Source organism: Pogona vitticeps, chromosome 2 (genome assembly GCF_051106095.1).
Source record: "Pogona vitticeps strain Pit_001003342236 chromosome 2, PviZW2.1, whole genome shotgun sequence".
In the NCBI taxonomy this organism is placed as follows: Eukaryota; Metazoa; Chordata; class Lepidosauria; order Squamata; family Agamidae; genus Pogona; species Pogona vitticeps.
The window spans coordinates 248,643,624-248,666,920 of NC_135784.1; the positions used below are offsets into that span (position 1 = coordinate 248,643,624).

The window sequence follows — 23,297 nt, forward strand, 5'->3', positions numbered from 1 at the left end:
CACTGTGGACTAATCCGTGAGACTGGCATTCTGTGAGACTGCCATCTGTGATCAAACGACTCTATGGGAATCTCACAAATGGATAGTGATTGACTATGCCCTAAAGATAAGTGCACTACCAATGCTACTAGTACTTCCAAAAGCAATCAAGGAACAGATGCCAGGCCAACTGTTTAGGTTTTTAAGTGAAAACAGCTGTTGCCCAGGAAAAGATGAAAGGATTTCTTGTGGCACAATGAGATAAATACATGATGGTATGCTTTTGGATGTCCAGGATAAATGTCATGCAAGATCGTCTGTAACATTTTTATCTTTAATCTCTTGTACAAATTGTACCTGCAGATATGCTGAAGATTCCAGACCGGGTGAAAGATTAGTCCTTCTTCTGGACCACAAGGAGGACAGATAACACCCTCATGATCCCCTCCTGACTTTGAAAATGATTCCACCAGTCCAATCTCAGAGATGTCTGATTGTCAACAAAACAACTGTTTGTCTTTGTGCCTCAAGACTGGTGACAGCAGAAATGTGTTCCTGCGGGTTTGTATGAACTCTACGAAATAACCTTCCCTGACATTTTGGAACACCCACTGATCTGTGGTCAACATCTCCCACACTGAGAGACAGTAGAAGACACATCCTCCCACTGAGAGAGAGAGAGAGAGAGATTGCTGAATGTCAATACTTTTGTTGAGATGTCTTACAGGTGGCAGTTGAAATGTTGGTTTGAGACTCTTTCTGAGAATGTGGCTGGTAGTTGGACCGGAATCTAGATCAGGATCAGGGAGGACAGAAGTTACAAAGATCCCTGAGTCCACATATGGCATGCGAGCCGCTCCTGTCCAGCCCACGGATAGTTTTGAACATCAAAACCATTTATAGTTTTTTGTCTAAAGTTGACCAGTTGCTTATCTTTAACGTACTGCAAAAAACCTCTTTAGTATTTGTGAAGATTAACAAGTTTAAAATAAAAACAATCATAACATCACTGTTTCATTTTATTTTTAAGTAAAGTTGGTTCGGCCCCCGAACACAGTTCAGATTTTTCATGTGCCCCCCCCCCCGAAATTAATTGCCCACCCCTGGTCTAGAAAATCCCCTGAAGGGACAAAAAGGACATATCTAAGGTGTTTGCTACAGCAGATTAAGTAGTCAGCACAATGATCTGTACAGTCAGTATTCAGGAAAGGAAGGAACATTCGGGTTTATTCTCACACAGCATCAACAGCAGGCACAAAGGTTCTTTATCCTTGGATTCTACAAGAATATTAAGATCCTTGTTCCTAAACAAAAAGTGTGTCCTTGTAAGAAACTATGGCCAAATTCAGTCTGAAAGAAGCATCAGCTTAAGCTACCAGATCTCTTTATTGTAGCTACTGAGATCACTCCAACTACAAAGGTAGGTGATCCCCGTGTGGTGTCTACTACATAGGCAAAGGATTTGTACAGTTTAAATAAAGGTCTTCTACCCAATGCATGAAGATTATAGCAATAAGAAAAGCATTAGAAGAGGCTCAAGTGACTAAAACATAAGCCTCACATTTCTTATTGACAGCCAGATCAGAATGGTTCACATGTGGCTCTTTGATAAGTGCTTCCCTGTCCTTAGTAGCTAATGCACTTGAAATTAAATCTGTAACAAGTGATCAATCATTATGACTTTCAAACCCTCTGTAGCCTTAGACGAAAGCAAATAAAACTTCTGGGCACTATCAGAAGTTTACCAATTTGTGAAACAGGGCTGGAAAGACTGTCTTGCTGAAGTATGACTTGGCTTTAGTCTCAACAACTGAAGCTTCAGATACTGACCATGCAGATGACTGTGCTGACTGCTTAAGTCTGTTGTAACCCTAGATGGCAACTGCCTTAGACAGCAGGTGAAGCAAATTATCAGTGTTAAACAAACACAAATAAATTGTAGGACTTATTGCAACATACATATGATGCCTTTATAGAGTTTAAGGGAGGGACTTTTCTGAACTGGGGCTGAATGTCAATCAACTCAGCAGCAGCCAATTGTTTCCTCTCTACCTCAGATTATTTTTTCCCACCTTTTTATAGTTAGTCAGGGTTCTGTCAGTGTTAGCAATGGAGTCTGAAAACAGAGTGAAGCGTTCTGTCAGCTATGTAACCAGTCAGTCAGTTATGAAACTAATTAAGCAGTTAAACTCGGTGATTTAACAAGTTAACATTTTTAAACAATAGGGTTTTTTAAATAAAGAACAGTAAGTAAACGGAGACATTTTATTCTTTCTCATTACTAGAGTCTCTGGGTGAATGGTTTGTGCAAGCACAAGCTGAGGTAAACTAATAAATAAGGGGTGGTCTATTGAGCGAGACTTGGAGCTAATCTGCTCTGTAGGTTCCTGGCTGAATCTTTTTATCCTCTGCGTAATTAGAGGAAGTTTAACTTTTAAAGATACAGTTAATTCCTCACACACTCTGCCTCAAGATACATTCCTCTTGTTATACACCTGACCTCTCTTCCTCCTCTATGATGGACATGAAGACTAAAGGGTAGAATGGGTAGATAAGAATCAGTATCTACGTTTCTTATAGCCACAAAAGAGCCATCTCCAGCAAGGATCAGAAGGAGCCTTAGTGTATAAATGAGGCTGAGGGAGATACTCAGCTCAGGAGACACAGACTGAACACAGGTGGTTCCACTGGCCACTTGTGTCCCTCTGCCTTTTGCCACGTAGGTCTTTAAGCCGCTGCATTAACTCCTCAAGGCTTTTTGGAGGGAGAAGGGAGATTATTCTGTTCTCCAGAAAGTTATCCTCACACATCAGCCTTGACTTGGTTAATCAAACATAATGGAAAGGATGTGAAATGGTTGCTGAGTTGCCCTAGAGGGAGAAAATGGCTGCTGGCTGCCTCTGCCCACTGTGAGGGCGGTTAGGGAAGCACTCCCTGGGCACTTATAAAAATAATATGTTAGAGAAAATGAGGGCTTTGAAATGTTGGAGCAATTTGGCAGTTGGAGATAGCCAAGAGTCACCCTATTAGTACACTGCCCATGAGATTCTGTGTCCATTATATGCCCTCTGTACCTGCAGAAGTTCATGAGGTATGGAAGCTCAAGAGAAACTCAACACCATTCCTGTCATGTCTCTCAAGCAGGACTTGCCAAGGAAATAGCCTTTTCAGCTGTGCTCTTGACCCAGCTCAAATTGGCCAGGTCTGAGGTAAAACAATCCCTGGATGAGCAAGATTCCTGGACAGCCCAGACTACGTGACATGGAAATAACAGATGACGAATTGCAGATATTATGCACTCCTCCTTCGAGGATCTGTCTGGGAAAAGCCCACCAATAACACAACTGGAACTTAAGAACTACTGTACAATGTCATTACCAGTCAATGGGGAGGGGCTTTTATGGAAAAAGCTGGCTGAATAGTTCAGTGGTTTAAGTATCCAGCTGCAGAGCCAGAGGTTGAGAGTTCAGTTCCCCACTGTGCATCCCAGAACAGCCAGCTTGTTTGGTCTTGGGCAAGCTGCATAGTCCCAGGGTGACCCCAGAAGATGGGAATGGTAGATCTCTTCTCAGTATTCTCTACCTGGAAAACCATGGAAAGTGTCACCGCAAGTCAGAATTGACTTGAAAAAGAGAGCATAGGATTAGGCTGTACATTCCTTGTAAATTCAGTTTTTACAACAGCAGCAATATTGATGGTGTCAATCATCACCCTCAATATTGCTGCTGTTGTAAAAACTGAATTTACAAGGAATGTACAGCCTAACCCTATGCTCCCCTTTTTCTTTACTTCAATACTGATACTAAACCTTACTATGCTCTACTATGACAAATGTCGAGAGGTGAAAAGTATGGAATAGTAGTGGCGGGCTAGTGGTGCCACTGTTGAGGGTGAGGGAATCCACTCTGGGTTTTAACTGAATTTTTACAAGAGGTATTAAATGGGCTGAGCACTATCTTTAAAAAGTTCGCCAATAGCTGACACTGTACCTCCAGAACCATCCACTAAGTTCTAGGATAAAACCCACCTGGTTTCTGTTTCCATTTGACATTTCCATTGATGTTCATCTATCTAGACAATTTATTCTAAGGTAAATCTGATACTGCCTGTCTAAACATACTGATCTGCAACTTAAACAAGTGATACAATAATGTAAATAAAGAAAAGTCTTTTGAACTCCATGACCTTTCAGTAATATGTATTCCCACTCATCTCTATGCCCTTATGAAGATGACCTTGAAATTCTTTTTAAACAACAAAAGGTATAATGAAAGCTGCATACCACAATGCTAGGAAGAAATGCTGAGAAAAAGCAGTTCCTATTAAATTATCACTAATGTTGAACGTGGAAAGAATTTCAATAAAAAACAAAATAGAAAAATGTATGAGCAAAAATAAACAAACATCTCGTCATATTTTGGGCAAGAACAGTTGGCCACTTTGATAGGTAAAGAGGAACACACAGCTTGAGGCAACAACTACAGAAAAATAATTTGAATTTATTTTCTATTTTTGAACCCAGTTTTCTTATCAATTTCTGCATACTAATTTATGTTCAATATCTACAAGAAATATATAATAAACTAGTTGAGATGAGAACTTCAAGAGACTTTCTGATAGTCTATATTAATCACTGCAATTTACACATGCTTAATCTATATATTCCCCTTCCCCACCAGCAAAATGTTTATATTTGACCCAATTTGGAGGTTACTCGTCTGCTCTGTAGGGCGGTAAACACAGGGCAGAAGTTAGAAAAGTCAGATCAAGACTGTAAATCAGATTAGCTGGTAGGTAATACCACATGACCAGCTATTTGTTTAGTAACTCAACATGTTGATCTGATGCAATATGTTACTCAATATGATACCATAAGCAGAAGATAGTACTGTATAGAAATTGCCCAATACACACCAAGCAGTACACAATGACAGTTAAAGACTGCTCATGCCATTCCACATAGGAAAAAGCAACCAATGTCTTACCCAGTTGTTGATTACTACTACTATGATAAGGCATGCAAACATAAGAAGAGCTCTGCTGGATCAGGCCAAGGGCCCATTTAGTCCAGCTTCCTGTATCTCACAGTGGCCCCACCAGATGCCTCTGGAAGCACACCAGACAACTAGATACCTGTGTCCTGATAACCCTCCTCTGCACCTGGCACTTGGAGGTAACTTCCTTTTAAGCCAGGAGATTATACATCCCCATCATGGCTTGTAACCTGCAACGGACTTTTCCTCCAGGAAAGTATCATCTACTGGACACATATAAACAAATAAGGCAATATGTCAATTTCACATAATCATTGTAAAAATAGACATATACACCAGTGGAAGTTATGATGGAGTGGGGAAGAAATGTGACAAAAATTGCCCAGCTATGCTATACAAGTAGCCGTAAATACTGTAAAATTAAACAAAACCAAGAAATGTAATTTACATGTCTCCCAATAGTATTTACATGGTACTTAATTGTTACTATTATTTTTCCATTATCAGCACTGCAGTTATAACCCAGTAATTCAGGACACCAAAGATACACATGTACAAAATATGGCAATGACATATCAAAGATTTAAACAATTATTAGTTAACATTTTCCTGCCTCAGTAGTTTCAATCTAAACAAGCTGACTGAACAACAGCTCAACATTTTATCCAATTTTATTTTATAAACCCTATCAAATCTGGCAACACTGCAAGGTTCAACAGGAGTAAACTAAACTAACTCAAGTCTCCACAAAACGTTGGCATAATATTTTCCATGTTCTTCAGTTGAAACCTGAGTTTAGAATGAAAGTTAGTTCTATCTTCCTGGCTGTAGCACTGTTCCATAGATTACAGCCAGCCAACCACAAAGAGCAGGATATGCTCATTTGAAATGCCACTGGCTCTCTTCAGGATCATAGACACTGTCAACAATACCCCTGTTCCTGTTCTATGTAGTCCTGCAGGCATGCACATTAATGAAAAGCTAAAGAAAAATAATAATTGCTTTGTTTTAAATCATTCCAGGATTTTACATCATCCCAGCTGCCAGTACTCTATCCACCCACCCTTAAATATCTTGGGACTTTTGTTCATTGCTGAAACCACTGCTGTTGTCACTAGGCTGAATTCTGCCTTCCCATTGGTGTAATTCAGGCTTAAATCTGCTGAAGTCATACCAGCAGTTAAATGCCAGCACAAGGAATCTGTTTATCCAATCAAAGATTCAAGTCTGGCAGGACTTAACCACAGACAGCTGGACATAGTGAAAGGTCATTCTGTTCCTCCTACCATAAAGTTCTGAGGCCACTCAATAACTTGGTTCATACATAATGCTAAATCACAGCTTAACATTCAATGTCAGATTTTTTACACTACAGAACTGGTCCTTTCTCCTTTTGGTGTAGCCACAAGCAGGAGATAAGAAGTTTCAACTACACCTTCCAACTAACCACTGTTTCTCATTATGTCCATACTACACACTCCAGTAGAACTGCAATCCATTAATTTAGGATCATTAATCCCAGTTTGAAATCTGCTTGTTTCATAGACACAGTTAATACTAATCACAGTTTATCCAAGCTTGTACTTAACAGTAAACTTTAATTATTTGGGAGCAGGAGGAGAGAAAAAACTAAAAGTTCAGACACATCATACTTCTCTTCATGTTCAAACATCAAAGACTTCAACCAAGTCTTCCTGCAGCCAGTCTTCAGCACCTTACCTCCTATACCACCAGCACTCTGGATCCAGAAGACTATACAATAGGGGTCAATAAGCACTAGCTATTTAAAAGCCCTTGCAGGCCATCCATTTTATCAACTGGAAAAACCTAAGTGGAATTTGAAGGCTCTGCCAAAGAATCTTCAACTATACTGTCAAACCCACCTGTAGCCTTTCAGGGATGTAATCGCTGAACAAACAGTAGTAAGAACAGTACTGCTACCAGTAGTATGACTGACACACATTATACTTCCAATTTTGTTTCAGCCCGAATCTCCAAAGATTTGCAGTATTAAAAGAAAGCTTCCTTATAATAATATAGTCTTTTAAATAATCATTTTCTCACAAAAGGTGAAGCTGAATGTATAGAAACAGCACTGCATAACTGGAAGCTCTTGCAGTTAATGCTGAGCAGCTAGCACTGAATGTTTAAAGGAAATACAACAAAACAAATACTGTAAAAGCATTCAGGTGAAACACCATGAAGCCCTGTTTTCAAGGAAAGATATCTGATAATTTCCAAGCAACAGCTTAAGGGACAGTCAATAAACTTTATCATGTAAATTTCTCAGGATTCATATTCTAAGGCCATAATCAGGTGACCATTACTGCAATGTTGTTCATGCCCACACTGATCTTACTCCATGAAACCACTGCAGATGACTGCATGCTTGAACTTTATTATTAGATAATACACACCAGGTAAAACATATAGAGCAGCATCGACATTATTGTGGGGTTTTTGCATGCACAATTCACATGTACCAAACAGACCTGGGAGAATTGCTAAAAGTGATGAAAACAGAAGCAATCTTACTGTTTTAGTATATGTTACCAGAATAGGGCTGCTATCTTATGCAGACTAAGGAAGATTAAGACCCACTGAATTCAAAATACATGGCTCTGAATAAAAATACAGTGGTGCCTCGACTTACGACCATAATCCGTTCCAGAAGATGGACGTAACTTGAAATGGTCGTAGGTCGAAGCACCATTTATTTCCCATAGGAATGCATTGAAATGCAATTAATCCATTCTGGCTGAAGAAAAAAATCACCCCAAAAATATCACTGCAAGACTCATTGGAAACGTGATTAATCCCTTCCGACCGAGGGAGGGGGGAGAAAAGCAATCAACTGTGCAAGAACCATTGGAAATGCACAGAAAACAAATGGAACAGATCGGAAATGCACAGAGAACAAAGGGGGCAGGTCGGAAATGCAAAAAAAAAAAGAGGAAAAAGCAAGGGAAGCATGCAGGACCCATTAGAAATGGGGGGAGCCAAAAAACAAACAAACCCCCAAGACCCATCGGAAATGGGGAAAATCCCCCAAAATAACAATCAAACCCCCCAAGACCCAGTGGAAATGGGGGAAAAGCCAAAAAACAAATAAACCCCCCAAGCCCCATTGGAAACGGGGGGGAACCCCCAAAAGCTACCAAATCCCCCAAGGCCCATTGGAAATAGGAGAGGAAAAAACCAAAAAACAAACTCCCCAAGACCCATTGGAAATGTGGAAAATAATACCGAAAAAGCAACAAAAACCTCCAAGATGCATCAAAAATGGAGGGGACAAAAAACAACCCCCCAAGTCCCATCAGAAATGGGGGGAGCCAAAAAACAAACAAACCCCCGCCAAGACACATCACAGCACAGAAACATAACACCCCCCCGGCCCAAAACCACACTGCAAAAACACCCGGAACAGTTTTTAAAAAGCAGAAAACAGCACCTTACCTTGCCAGGCAACCCGAAACCTCCCTGCAAACACACACACACACACACACTCAGAAGCAGAAGCGAGGCAGTCCCAAGCCTCCTCTGATGCACACTCTCTAACTCAGGGGTCAGGGAACTTTTTTACCTTTTACCCCCCCCAAAAAAAAATTATATAAGCCGACATTACCCCCTTGATTTGAAAGGAAGGAAATGATACAGTATTTAATAGTCACCCTTTTTTCCCGCCTTAATTCAAGCCTTGGCTGTTCTTTTCATAGTTTTGAGTCTCCCTCTCTCACACACACACACATCCACCCTCCCTCCCTTCCTCTATTTTCTCCATACATTTAAATGAGCTTGATGAAGCCCTCGGTCTGTTGCACCTTCCTTCCCCTCCTTAACTTGATCCTTTCCCTCCTCCTGCTTGCTTACAGTCATCTCCGGAGGAAGCAGTCATTCACAAGCCCTGGATTGATTGCATGGGGCTATTCCACAGCTGTAGCCAATCAAGCAGGCTTATCTCTGATCTCTGAAAGAATGGATTTACAAGTGCCCTGCTGCAACCAAGGAAGTAACAAGGAGAGGTGGCTTACAATTTGAGGTTTGGCTGCAGGGGGCGGGGGTGGGAGGGAGGGGGGTAGCGCTCTGCTCATTACCCCCAGGATTTTCACTTTTACCCCATTTGAGGTAATTTACTCCTGGTCCCTGACCACCGCTCTAACTGCTGGGGCAAAAGAACTACAAAGAAGCATCCTCGTTGCCACCTACAGTTAGAAATTTGAATTCCCTGTCTTTTTTCCCTGCCTTTTTCTGTTCGTAAGTGGAAGCTCCAGTTGCAAATAGAAGCAAAATTTTGCATTCGGAGCTGGTCACAACTCGAAATGGTCATAAGTAGGGATGTTCGTAAGTTGAAACACCACTGTACAACTTTCTTCCTACAGCATATAACTGACTTGTAAAATTCATTACTTCAAGATGTGATGCAACATGCCACTGATTTAGATTTATTATTTACTTTATTTCTATCCTGCCTTTCTCCCATAAGTGTCCAAGGAGACTTACAAATTACTGAAAGACATACAGTTTCAGATAGTTTTCAGAAAATATTAGACAAATTTGCAGAGGGTCTTGTATTAGAGACTATGGATACTGATAGATACCCATAACCTCTCCAAAACAAGAACCTCCACATTTAGATAAAGTCAAAGCAAAACCCTAGTGCTATGGGTAAACAGTTAAATTATTAACGCTTATATATAATAAGTGTAACTGTCTTTAAATTGACCTGATTGTACAGTTTTATCTTTGATCAGTTTTTATTGTTTTATAATGTGCGCAAATCACCTTGAACACTACAGTGAAAGAGAGGATTACAAATTTGATAAGAAAATGAAACAATGATAAAGGGCTGGACGTTACCCTGACACCCCGCCTGTGAAATTACAGAGCAGGGCTGGTCCAAGACATGTTGCTGCTTACACCACTGACCAGTATGCCACCCCTAGGATATCCATGAATATGTCAGCAGCCTTATGTGCACAGAGTTGTGTGAACAGGATTCCAGGTAAAGTATACTTGATATCACTTGCCTGCATTCAAGCGAATACAGACTTTAGTGTTTACAGTTGTACAGCTGACACTTTTGACAATTATGGAAAGCAGGGCACAAATTGAAAGCAGTAAAGAAATGTATCAAAATACTACAATATAAAGAAAACAAGTAATTTTGAACACAGGTAGGGAACATGAAAAAAAATAACCTAAGGAAAGAATTGGGTAAGAAAAGCAGGGAATAAAGTTAGAGAACTTGGCTAGGAACTTGCCAAGAGAATAGGACAGGTAAAACTAAGGAGAGGGTGACAAAGAGACAATGCGAAGAGAATTTCAAAAGAAAACATCATCTGCTGAAGAAAGATGAAGTACCAGTGAAGAAGAGGGAAAGACACAGATGGGAACATTATTAATATTGCAAGCCTTACCAAACCACCACAAGTGCTGAAGGAAGCAAAGGATCCAGGATAATGTAGCACAGATCCACTGTAGTAACAATATCTCTCTGTTTGGCTCTGGACAGAGTATGGAAGACTCCTCTCATTCATTAGTCGTTCTTCCACTGCAAAGCCTGGTGCCAGGAAGCGAATGTCCCTCTTCAGCAGCAGATAGAGCTCCTGAGCAAAAGCTGGTATTCTAAGCAACACCTCATCTCCGTCCTCTGGGGAAGGAGATAGAGGTGGGGGAGGAGGTGGCTGAGAAGTAGCATTAGATCCCTGAGGAAGAGGAGACCAGTGATAGAACTCCTGAGATTCATATTCATCCTCTGAGACTTCAACCTCCAAGGCCTCTCCAACTGGATGTAACTGCCTATCAGATGAGGAAGAAACCGAGCGGACCTCACGAGAACTACCCACCCCCTGAGTAGACATAGAGGTAGCACTAATATTACTGCTGTTGTTCCCACAGTTTCCATCAGTGCTGCAGCTGCCTCCTGCACCGCTGCCTCCAAGGGGTTCCTGGTGGCCCCTGCTCCATAATGCTGGATAGACAATCTCCCATTCCTCAGAATCTCCCAAAGGTTGCAGACCTACAGGTAAAAAACAAAGTGTGCAGTTGGAATGTGTCTTAAATCATGCACTGACCATAATAGGGGGTTTAAATGGTATTTTAGTATGCATGCCATACTTAAGATAAGCCAGTCTCATTTTAACACCTCATTCAATTGTATCACTGTTGTCCAGATCAGGCTCCTTACAAAGTGCCACAAATATAGCTGGGCATGCATACCATATTGTTTGTTTCCATGTGGTGTCCCAGAAAACACACAACCTATGCTAAACAAGGATGAAAGAAATTGATCTCATATCAGTATTTAAGACTGAGGAAGTGATTTTCTGTTTTATTTACTTATACTATACCTACCTGATCTTCTTAAATACAAGTATGTATTTATAGTACAGTATTTGTTTAAGCCTAAAGATAGCCTATAATTTTATAATTTTTAAAAAGTCATAATATAATAATGAGTACATAAATGTACTCATTTAACTATTTAAATACTCAATTAAATATTCAGCTTAATGTTATGAGCTGGCAAGCAGTAGTGGGTAGGAGAATGCCCTCATCTAGCTCACAGTTGAAGTCTCTGCAGCTTCATGGGCTCAATTGATGGCCTTAAGAAAGACAATCTTTCACCAAGCCCTCACTCTGCCACAGGAGTTTAGTTTTTCCCCTCTAACTGTGAATTCTAGTAGCTGAGTGGTGCTAGTTTTGATGCACATCCAAATCACTTCAAAATAAAGGATTAGTTTCTATGGACTCAAGTAGCCAGTAGATACTGAGAAATATACATGTTTTAAATTAAATGAAAAAGATATTTTTAAACAGCTTTTTACAAGAACAGCTTGTCAAGAACCTGTGGCTTTCTGCGGCCTACAACAAGCACAGGAAATGTAAAGGCCTTCCGATGTTGCTGGACCGAAACTCCCAAGATCCCTTGACCACAGGCCATAGGTACTAGAATTGGTGGAAGGTGCAGTCTAAAAAACATCTGGAGGTTCACACATTCACCCTACATTGTAGAATGTTACAGTATCAGCTGAAAGGAAGGAACACGGAAGGGGGATTGCTAGGTTTGAACCCTTAACAGCCTACAGGAAGCATCATTTCTGCAACTCAAAACACCTGGAGGATGCTAGGTTCAGAAAGACTGTTCCATCTATCTTAAAGGCCAGATCAAAAGAATAAGAAGATAGCAGTGTAACAATGGAACCAAATTTCTCAGGAGATGGTGAGCACTCTAACGCTGGAGGCATTTAAGAGAAAGCTGGACAATTGAATCATACTTCCACACTATTAAAGAGCAGGCCGGGTAGGTGGGGCTCGCCAGCCATGGAAGGCAGTCTATCTAGGAGAAGGAAAACTCCGATTTCAAACCTCCACTGCCTTGTGGCTATATCTACTGATGGAAAAGGCTTCAGGAGTTAACCTTGAGGCAAAATCCAGAGTTGGAGTCCCGAAGGCAGTTCGTATCGTTCTGCCAACTCCTGCGACGTTGCTGGAACCAGTTGTATTGGCTCTTGCCTTTCCATTGGACCATTTCAGCAATGTGGAGAGGGGGGATCTGCTGCTTGGGTAAAAGCCTATCCTCCATATTACTTTACCCAGGCTTTATGCTCTGGAGAGGACACTCCTCGATTCAGAGCATGTTACCATAGTCTCTCGAGACTGAAGGATGCCTAGAAGATTCCTGCATTGAGCAGGGGGTTGGACTCGATGGCCTTATAGGCCCCTTGCAACTCAATCATCCTATGGTTCTATAATGCAAGAAACTCTGCACATACTAAATGCCAATGAAACCATGGTTTATGTGTCAGTGATCCTAACAGTAAGCACTATTACACAGACTATAGTTTCATCTCTTATAAAACCAGACACAGAACTGCCCACCAAAAAGGTACAAGAAACTGTCCATGAAGCCTCTCACAAAACATTTGCACTATTGCATGGGTACAGCCGCAAACTTGCTTCACCATTTCTGTCCTTCATCCTGGACTCCTCTCTACAAGACGGATTTCTTGAAAGCAGAGGAAGAAGTGGTCTTGCATAATCACTGAAAGCCCTCATATTGCAACTCCAGTGCCTCACATGTGCTGGAAAGAGATGCAAAGCACTCTGCAGGTGGCAGGTGAAGCGTGCAGAACTCACCACACAGAAAGGTACGGGACTGTGATGTCATCCACGAAAATAAACCACATTTAACAAGGCACACCGTTCATTCAACACTGGACCTTAATACTTGGCCTTGGTCCATGTGGCCCGGAGGGAAGGGAGTTTTTACAAGAACTACCTCCTTTCTCTTGAACACAGGGAGGTAAGGAGGAAAGAGGAAACTGAAATTACCTGAAGTGATCCCATTTGACAGGAAACACAGCTGATAAAAGAAGCAGCAAATATGGCTCAATCGCATTCCCCTTCCTTTCTCCATCCACTCCCAGGCGAAGAAGTTAACGGCCGAATCACACCCTCTTGCTCTCCTGGTGGCTTTTTAGCGCTTCGCGGCCGGGTTCTCCCTCTGCCAAAAGGCGAACGTCGGAGCGCACCGACGTGGAGTTGGTAAAGCCGCCTCTTCCTCTCCGTTTGTGGGAGGGAGAAGGGGGGGAAAAGGAGAGAGAGAGAGAGAGAGAGAGAGAGTGGAAGCGGGCTCAAACCTTAGCCGCGGCAAGCAGCAGCAGCAGCAGCAGCACTCCTTCTGCGGTGGCTGAAGCGGAGGCGCCTCTGGCCGCGGCTCGCAGGAGGCGCTGGATGAAGAGCGAAAGCCGGAGCCCCCGCCGAGGGAAGCCGCCTCAGGGGGGCAGGCAAGCCAAGAGGGGTCAATGGAGCAGGACAGGCAGGCTGAGGAGGAGAAGCCCCTGGGCTGGCTTCGCTTGCCCGACAGTGAGGAGGAAGCGTGACCCGCGCTGGAGGAGAAGGAGAAGCCGCAGCGGCCACAGAAGAAGCGCGAAGCGGCGGCAGAGAAGAACCCGGGAGAGGAGAGGAGGCGGGGAACGGAAAGCGGGAGCAGCAGCGGCAGCAGCAGCAGGTCCCGGCGGAGAGGAGGCGGTGGCAACCACGGGCGCCCCCGGCAGTGGTAGGTCCCAACGCTGGGCGAGCTGCTGCGAGCTCTCCCTGGGTGGGAAGTGGGCGGGGGAGGACTAAAAGCGAAGAAGCGGGCTCCCCAAACTCCGGCCGCTCGCTCCTGATTGGCTCCTCGTGACGCTTAAATTTGAATACTCCTGCTCTGCCTTCCCCCCCCCCCGTCGCCCTTTAGTCTTTCCCGTACACTTGCATGGCTCGAGGTGCAGCGTGCAGGTGAGGAGACCCCGGCGGAAGGGCCGCGGGGGGGGGGGGAAAGCCCGCCGCCTGGGCAGCTGCGGAAGCCCCGGCGCGGGGGGGGGGGCAGAGGCCTTAGAGGGTCTTCTCTTCCTTGCAAGGAATCCAGTGGAAAGATAATAGGATTAGCTACGGTAGTTTTGGCTCTTCGACCACCTGGGGCACCTGAGCCGCAACCTTTGCACCCTGGCAAACATCCGCCTTATGTGTAGGACACAAACAAATCCTGCGTGACACACACATATATATGCCATGGCTCGTTGCCAGTGCTTGCCACGAGGCGATAGTCTTTCGAGGGAACGCTGCAACATATTTGAACGAGGCCAGCATTAACAGCATGCTGGTCCAACCCTGACCTGAACTTGTGTGTTGTTGGTACGACATGAAGGGATATCACACGTGGCTTTACCCCACATAAAAATGTAATGTGGGTATGTGCTGGGTTGCAAAGTTGAGACTGTGTATAATATGCACATACACAGCCACTGTAGCTCTTTGATATACACTATACACATAAACCCTTACTAATATGTAATAAGGCCTTTACAGTAATGACATACAGTGCACAGGGAGAGTGAAATATTCAAGTCCTGCAGTAGTGCTCTCTGGGTTAAAATTTTATACAGTATCTTACAATGCCACAGACTAGAGATTTTATTATATGAAGCAGTATACAGCATCAATAATGAGAATAATAACACCCATGGTCAAATAGTCAACATACTGTACTAGGTTCTATACTTTACTAATATACAAATAAGACGATGCTGCTCCCTAGAATTGCATGGGTTCAAGCAACATGGCTTTGTTAATACATGGATTTTTTTTCAATAAATAAATAGGTATTCCAATAAATAATAAATACTGTGCTGCGTGGCCTGAGAAAAGTGGATCTCAGACTTCCTGAGGTCCCTGATCTTGGCAGTTAGGTGGCATGCAGTCTGATCTTGGTGGCCCAGCTAACCCCCTCTTCTGGCATGCTTGCTCCATATGGTGGTTTAGGAAGGCGCTGGGCCATGCTGTATAGTTAGCACACCAAACTCATCTGTGTATGTGTGTGTGAGAGAGAGAGAGACAGAGAGAATCAATCAACTTGTTTATGCTTTGTGGCCATGTTTGGAAGAGCATAAGAGTTATACAGTACACGGATTTTGAACAACACAGGGGTCCAGTGCCCCTAACCCCAGTGTTGCTGAAGAGCATTCACTTTCTATAATTCAGATTAGACCATATTTTATATAAAATCATAATTTTCCTCTTATTAACTGCCAGTTGAAAAAACACAGCATAGTAAGTGTTATGATAGCATCAGAGTATAAATAAATAAAACTACTCCGCCAAAAAAGACAATCCCTACAATTAGTTGCCACTGTGTTTACTGTATTATGAGATAATAATAATAATCATTGTCTTAGAACTGCAGAACTGGAAGGGACTCTACGGATCATCAAGTCAAGCAGGCACAGTGGGGAATTGAACTACCCAACCTCTGATTCTGCAGTCAGATGCCCAAACCACTGAGCTATCTAGCAATTCAAGATTTTTAGATCCTTAAAATCTGTCTCATAATCCATTTTGTTATGTATATTACCCACAATGCTGTATATACACTATATCTACTGCTTTGCAAGCAACATGCGATATAGGTCTCACCATAATGAGCACCAGCCACCACTGCTCCAATCTCATTTATCCCACACCAGCATGGGCAGTGCTGCAGCAGTATAGCACCATCTGGAGAGCCAAAGCTCCCCACCCCTGTCATATACAAAGAACATGCGAACACAAGACCTATAGCAAAGTGCAAGAAACACAGGGCAAATTCTGTCTGGCATCCCCAGCAATGGTCAGAGTGCAAGAGTCAGTATTCATTTGTTTGTTTGTTTATATTCCGCCCATCTGGTCAATTGACCACTCTGGGCAGCTAACAACACTTAGAAAATAAAACAATTCAAATACAACATCAGTGTACAACATCAATAATCAATTGTTCAAAATGGAAAGAAAAAATTGTTCAAAATGGAAGGAAAGAAAAAAAAAGAATAAATCAAATCATGACTGGAGGGAAGGCCTGCTTAAACAGCCAAGTTTTCAGTTGGCTTTTGAAAATGCCCAGCGAAGGGGCCATACGAATCTCAGGAGGGAGTTTATTCCAAAGGTGAGGAGCCACTGCCGAGAAGGCCCGGTCACATACTCCCTCAGTTCCTCTTGGATGTGAGCCAGTGTGCATAGATTTCATGAAATGACTTGGTGATATGTCACATGACCTATCCCTTCCTAATAGTGTAGACAAATACGTATATCACATGAGTGCGGCTTTATTGCATTCAAGTGTACATGTGTAAACTTTTTTACACTAATTTTGTACATAATTTATTTTGTTCAGGAGTAACTACCACAAAACACAGGTTCCCTTCTGAATGATAAGCAAGCAGTAAGATGATACTGCACACATTATACACACACACAGTACAGAGATGAGAAGACTTAAACTTTTATGTCCACCATATTCCATGAGTTAATCCTATACTTTAAGTCAGTGTGAACTGGGACGTGCACACTGGAAGCACATTATGTGTGCCAATAAAGTGTACACTAATATTTTCTTTATTTACTTATTTATATATTGACATTATTAATATAAATTAATATATCCCTCCTGCCATATCTTAATTCCATATACTTTTGCCATCTTGGATTTATAATATATGCTTATTGGTTTTATTGTTTTTAAATTTGTAAACCGCCCAGAGTAGACCTTTGGTCTAGATGGGCGGGATAGAAATCTAATAAATAAATAAAATAAAATAAAATAAAATAAAAAAACCATTTAAAAAAATAAGCAAGTCATCTTTTGTTCAGTGTGGTTTACAGTATGGTGTGTGTGCACAGGATTACGCACACACTGCAATTCAGTGAAATTTAAATTGTTCTAGAAACAGTGATGCAATCATTTCAAATCTCTGCATCTTACAAGTAAAAGAAAATGATATGAATGCAGACACAGAGTTGAAAAATGGCACTAGAAACATGACATTTTTCACCCACCAGCAGCCTAAAAATGATTAAATGTCTAGTCAGACTTTTCATCAGATTGCTAAGATCAGAGAGATAATACTCCCACCTCAGTCAGTTTTTTTCTCTTTGGCGTAAAGAAAACTTTATATTTTTAAATAAATAAATTAAAGGGGAGTATTACACTTTCAAGTTTGACATAGTTGTTTTTCAGAGAGAGAGAGAGAGAGAAGGCATTTCCTCAGTAATTAATAGTTACAGAAATGTATCTTGAAATGTATTAAAGGGTTGACATTTAAATAAAAACCTACCAACCAAGCTTTGCTTTTAATTTATCAACAACAACAAATGCATGTTTAGACACCAAAGACGGAAAGTGTTGCTTGAGGCTAAGTCTGTGATCTTCATTTCAAGAAACACTTAAAATATACAAGGGTGTGTTATGCTAAGTACAGTAACTCTAAACAATATCTGTTAATGGGGGATAAAATACCATTAAGACTTTTCCCCTGGCAGAATGTAGTATCACTATTTTTGAAATATGCAAACTGGGCGGGTTTTTGTTTTGTTCTTGCAAATAAAACAAAAAAAAAATTAAACATGGAAAATGTTGTTCCCCCGACAGCTGTAGCATAATGATTTATTTCCTATAATTATAACCCCAGATTTTCTCCAAGGGGCTTAAGGCGTTCTCTTCACCACTTTTATTCTCACAGCCTGGGGAGGCAGGTTAGTCTAAAGTAGGAACTACATGTTTCAAATAATCTTCAGCAAGTTTTGTGTTGTTTTTTACTGTGGGTTATGCAAAAACAGGCAGTACACAGAGCAGTCCCTGGCCTACAGACTGGCTAGCGCTGGGAGGTTTCCTGCTGCTACTGACAGCACCAGGGTTAGGGTGTCCTCACTCACTTGCCGTGCAGAGAAAAAAGAACCGCTGGAGCTGACCCCCAACCCCTAGCAAAAACAGCATTGCCAGCCAGCCGGTGCCATGATCCCCCAGCAATGCTGTTCTTCTTTCGGGGCAGTTCCAGTGGCTCTGATTTTGTCACATGTCAAGCCCCGACCCTGGCGCTGTCAGTAGGTGAAACTTCCCAGCACTGGCCTCCTGGGACAGAAGCTTTATGTGGTTTAGATATTGTGCCAATAAACACTTTTGAAAACCACACCAAGACCTGCATCATGTGAAACAGCTGAAGTCACTGCAAAGCAACTTCCAGTTGCAGTCTGAGAAACATTGACTGGCTAAGTCACCCCAAGAGCTCAAAAGCAAAAATATGAGCTCAAGTCTCTCTAGTCCAAAACCCAACCAATGTGCACAGTAGTTGTGTAAAGCAATCCTATGACATGGGGCACCTTCCTAGGTATATGTTCACAAGATTACAGCACAAATAAGGCAATGAAATTCAAACTGCTATAGCCATGGTGAAGGACTGTTCAGAAATCATTGCGCCCATAATGACTCAGAAGTGAGTGGATGGAGGCCCAAATAGTTGAAATGTAGCCATAAACAGTGGCCTACACATTGCTGTGCAGAACACACATTATAGTGTGTTTCTCTTAAATTAAAATATGCATTTTATTGATTTCAGACATAAAACAGATACGGCAATCAACAGAAAACTAAAAAAAAAGAAATATATGTTGGTCCAAACATTCATTAACGAGCTACAATCTCTCGTGTTTTTCGGACATTATTTGCTTGTTTGCTATCATAAACATTGTATAAAAAGGATACTATAGAAACAATATATTTCTTACAGGTAAGTATATATGGAATAAACATTGTGAGGGATAATGTGGAAGAGTTACTTATGCAGTCCTTTACTCATCTACTCAGGACTACAGTATATTTCACAATGTTCAGTCATCCTAGGGTAAGTGGACAGAGGTGGTCATAAATGAAACAATGTTTTGTGAATTATCTCTTACAGTTAAAGCATTATAAGATATTCCATATGTCATTATTTACTTAGGTATATGTGTACCCCTGACAAGGACCTACTCTGCCATTTTATGGTGGAGATTACCCTGAATTCTTAATGAATATGTCAGTGGAGCACAATCTCACATGCTGCCTTTAGGAAGTTTGGCTGGGAGGGACCTTTCTGGGTTGGGGTGACTGCCAATCTATCCAGCACAAACTAAGAGTTCCCTCCTGCCTCTGATTCAAAAAGATCCGAGCCTCTCTGCTCCAGCTTTTTTCCCCCCTCTCTGTTGTCTTTTGGAAATAGTTCGTCTGTTGAGGCCTTTTGCTGGAAGCAGCCATGTTGTTAACTTACTGTTATCTGTTCAACTAAGTAAATAAAACACTTTTATTCTTTCTTCAGCTAATGTCTCAGAGTGAGTTATTGAAACCGCAAGTGCCAGTTGAGAACAAACCAAAAGGGGTGGTCTACTGTGGGGAGACTTGAAGATAATTCTGCTCTGTAGGTCCCTGAACTTTTTCGCACTGCATAGTGGGGGGTAACCACATAAATTCCACTATCTGCCAAATGGTTATGGACCCAGTTACCAGTTCTCAGCAGCCACCAGTGACCACTGACCAGAGATGACAAAAACAGGCAGATAGTGTCAAGTAGTAACCAAAAACGCCTCATAACTGGCTAAAGAGAAAGTAGTTTCTTTGAGACTGCTAACCATAGTTGCTCAAAAAGAAAGAGCAAAAATGGATCCTGATCATAGCAACACTTTTTTTTTTTTTTGGAACCTTTGAGAGTTAATATCTCTGAATTTCTATCAGTAGAAACAGAGGATGCCATTTCATCTCAGAACTTTTAAACTGCGTGGTTGTTTAGAAAGACGAAAAACCAAAAGCGGTATACACAACAGCAGCTAAACGGGAAGATGAAGATTCTATAGGAAAAGCAATAATGAAGACCCTGCTCTTCCAGTGAGTCTTCCTGAAGGTTTCAGTCTTCTGTTATCCCCGATGGTGTAAAGAAAGCAGCTGTTTTGCCTGATAGCACTGGGATGGGCAGCCCATTTTGACCCTGGGCTGCCATGTGTTGCACTCTTTGTTGTGTCAGGTGACATACTGGACTACTCCCTGCTCTGGGACCAACCCAGCAGATTTTGCAGAATCACAAAGGATATGCAGGTCACCTGATCTAGCCCCTCTAGTGGTCTCCCTGCACCTTGTTTCCTTGAGATAGGGGATCCCAAGAAGTTGCAGGAGAAGCTACTCATCGAGGTCAACCGGGTAACACCTTCTAAACCAGGTAACCTTCACAAAGGAGCAACCTAAAGACTGCTTCCCAGATCATTCCACCAAGAAGACCCCCCCCCCCGAGGTTACACCTGGCCCCATCTCTTGCAGCCTCACCTCCAGCTGTAAGTCCAGGGGATGTCTGGCATGGACGATAGCCTGGCGCCTGCCTTTGTCCCTTTCTCAGCTTTGCTACCACTTAACACGTCTCTGGCCATATCCAGCCAAAATGCTGCTTGCCGCTCTTGCTGGTGCCTCCTTTCTGCCAGGCTATAGGGAAGATGGACAGAAACATGACTGCACTACCTTTCTGGGAGCCACACCAGATGCAATCCTCCTTGCTGGTCAGACTGGGACTATAACAGGCAGCAGCTTGAGTACAAAGAGCTCTTCTAATCTGTGCAAAGCTGGGTACTTCCATTAGTCTGTTTATAAAACATGAATTACATTTTCAGTTAAGTACTAAGCAAAGAAATCTGCATTTAAAAAAATTCATAAGAAACTGTAAAAACAATAATTAGAGGCAACATTTAATTCATCCAGTGTTTTCAGTTGTATTCTTTTAATAGCAGGTATAAAACTATGAAGGAAGTACTCTTAAGTTTACTTTTAAGGAATAAATGTTATTAAACAGATCCCCTGCTGACTTCATTAGTTTTTAACAAAGAAGCTGGTCATAGTTTACTAGTAGTGGATAGCTTACCACATGCTGACAATTGCCACTGTGAGACGCCTTTGGCTTAAGCTCGAAGAACAAAAACAGGCAAGAAGGAAACACAATTCTTTGCTCTCATTATTGTTGTCATTACTGTTGCACACAGAGTGTGAATCTTGCACATGCTGTGTGTTTAAAAATTAGATTGTTAATTCATTTAGTTTACATACTCGTAGTGCATTGATTCACTGCAAGGCCACAGGTCTTTTAAAGACTTGACACATACAAGGAATCTGAGGCAAGATCCTCGCTATAAGTCAGGATCCAGTGGTGTAATTCTACTCACAAAACTAATTCCATGAGCGGAAGCAAGAGGACAACTCTCCCTGCTTTCCTCTCCTCCACATCCAACTCCATTTGCTCTCTAGAGTATGATATTTAACTACAGGCTGGGTATCTTTAGTTATATAGCCAGCTGAGGGAGGTCCCCAACTCTCCACTTTGCCAGATGCCTCCATAACAACTGTGAAATCCACTGTGGGTACCACAGAGATCTGTCACTGGTTTCATTCACATATGGAGGAAATGACTATCCGGCTGTGTTTATCAAACTAGTGCAGGAAATGTCCACATCATCTCTGGAAGAAATCGTTAAAGGGCATGTGTGAACTTACTTCCCAGAACAAGAACTTATCTTCTTAGAAATGTAGGCAGCAATCTTTCCTGCAGTGCAATTGCACTGTTCAGGCTTGTGTGGTATCCAGCATGCTCTGCATCATCAATGAGCAGTGGCTAGAAGCTATCTAATTGGTAGTTTTCTTCTGAGCAATTGAAGTTCTAGGCAATCAAATTAAGCCATAGAGGTTCATCTCCTATTTCTGCAATTATCTAGACCACAGTAGTAATTCTCCAGTTGGTCTGCAACTGCCATGTTCCTGTTGCCTAGACTTGATAGGAGTTGCAATCCAATGCTGTCTGAAGGACCCTCTCTACACACTCCTGGATTAATTTCAAGCTGGCTTCAGGCTTGTGTTCTCAGTCTGAAAAGAGATACAAACAGTCCAATAAGGCAGAATGATACAACAATTTTGGCAAAGTTGCACCAGCTACTTATTCTTTCTGGGCACAATTCAAGGTTCTGTTGTTTTTAAAGTTGTAAATGGTTTGGATCACAAGTATCTGCAGGAACACAGACTACCTGTCTCTAAGTTAATAATGTCAAGGGAGGTCCTTCTCTGAGTAACTCAGCTACCTCACGCCATGCATCAGTGAGAGAAACAATCCCAACTTTGTGTTGTTCTAGCCAAACACGCATCACAAGTAGTTTTGGCGCCTACTCAAAACTTCTTTGTTCCTCTCTCCACCCCCCACTCAGCAGCCCCCTGGCATTTCAATAGGGTGTTTCTGTTTATCTGCTTAATTTCTAGAAGATTTCCCTTTTAGTCTGTTGGAACAAAAACAGCCAACATAGGCTTTCATGGACTGTAGCCCACATCATCAGGAAGTTAATTCCAAATAAAATTTGTTAATTTCTAAGGTGATACAAGATTCTTTGCTGGTTATGACTCTCTCTTTTTATGTGCTGTGTTTGTGATGATGAATGCCGATATCATGTGTCTGATACTTTTAGTGTTTTAATTATTTTTGGACAACTGCCCTGGTATTTGTAAGAATGAACAGCAGTTTTAAAATGATTGCAGTCCATTAGTGATTTGCAACTAGAGCAGGACCATTGACTCAGTTGAGTCACCTACTCCCCACTGATTCAATGGGCATACTCTAGTTGCAACATACTACTGAATTTCAGCCACTAAATAAAAACCTGTTTGTAACTCTTGCCTATAAAACTGAATGTGTAGCATTTCCCTGGTGACAGTATATTGCAATACAAGCTGCCTGAAAGGCAAGATAGATCCCTGACTATAGGTTTTGGACTATGAAAATGGGTAGGGTACTTCAATAGGCTGAATTCAGACTTGACTGCATTTAATGTAGATGCATTGAAATATGTAAATAGGATGCAGGACTCTACATTGACTCCTTCTGAAGGTTTGAACAAAGAATTGTAAGCCTCATGTATTTCAGTGTTCTATTCTGAGCATGGCAAAATCTGGATGCAACCCTGTGGTGTCTCCCTCACTCCATA

General features: G+C 41.9%; 1 protein-coding gene and 1 long non-coding RNA gene across 4 annotated transcripts in view; one reads left to right on the forward strand and one right to left on the reverse strand.

The window, feature by feature from the left end:
- Positions 1–14,095, reverse strand: part of ADAMTS19 (ADAM metallopeptidase with thrombospondin type 1 motif 19) — a 217,564-nt gene extending 203,469 nt beyond the window's left edge. The window contains exons 1-2 of one of the 3 annotated variants that reach the window (XM_020797556.3): positions 13,308–14,095; positions 10,391–10,992 (exon numbers count right to left, since the gene is read on the reverse strand). In XM_020797556.3, the coding sequence (XP_020653215.3) occupies positions 10,391–10,992; positions 13,308–13,392 (687 nt within the window). In that variant the 5' untranslated portion in view covers positions 13,393–14,095. The remainder of the gene's footprint in view (positions 1–10,390; positions 10,993–13,307) is intronic. The other 2 variants (XM_020797558.3, XM_020797555.3) reach the window with 2 other exon arrangements.
- On the forward strand, positions 13,903–19,617 carry LOC140704899 (uncharacterized). Its single transcript, XR_013542106.1, has 2 exons — positions 13,903–14,034; positions 15,692–19,617. It is a non-coding gene; the product is annotated as an uncharacterized LOC140704899 (long non-coding RNA).
- Positions 19,618–23,297: the final 3,680 nt, after the last annotated feature.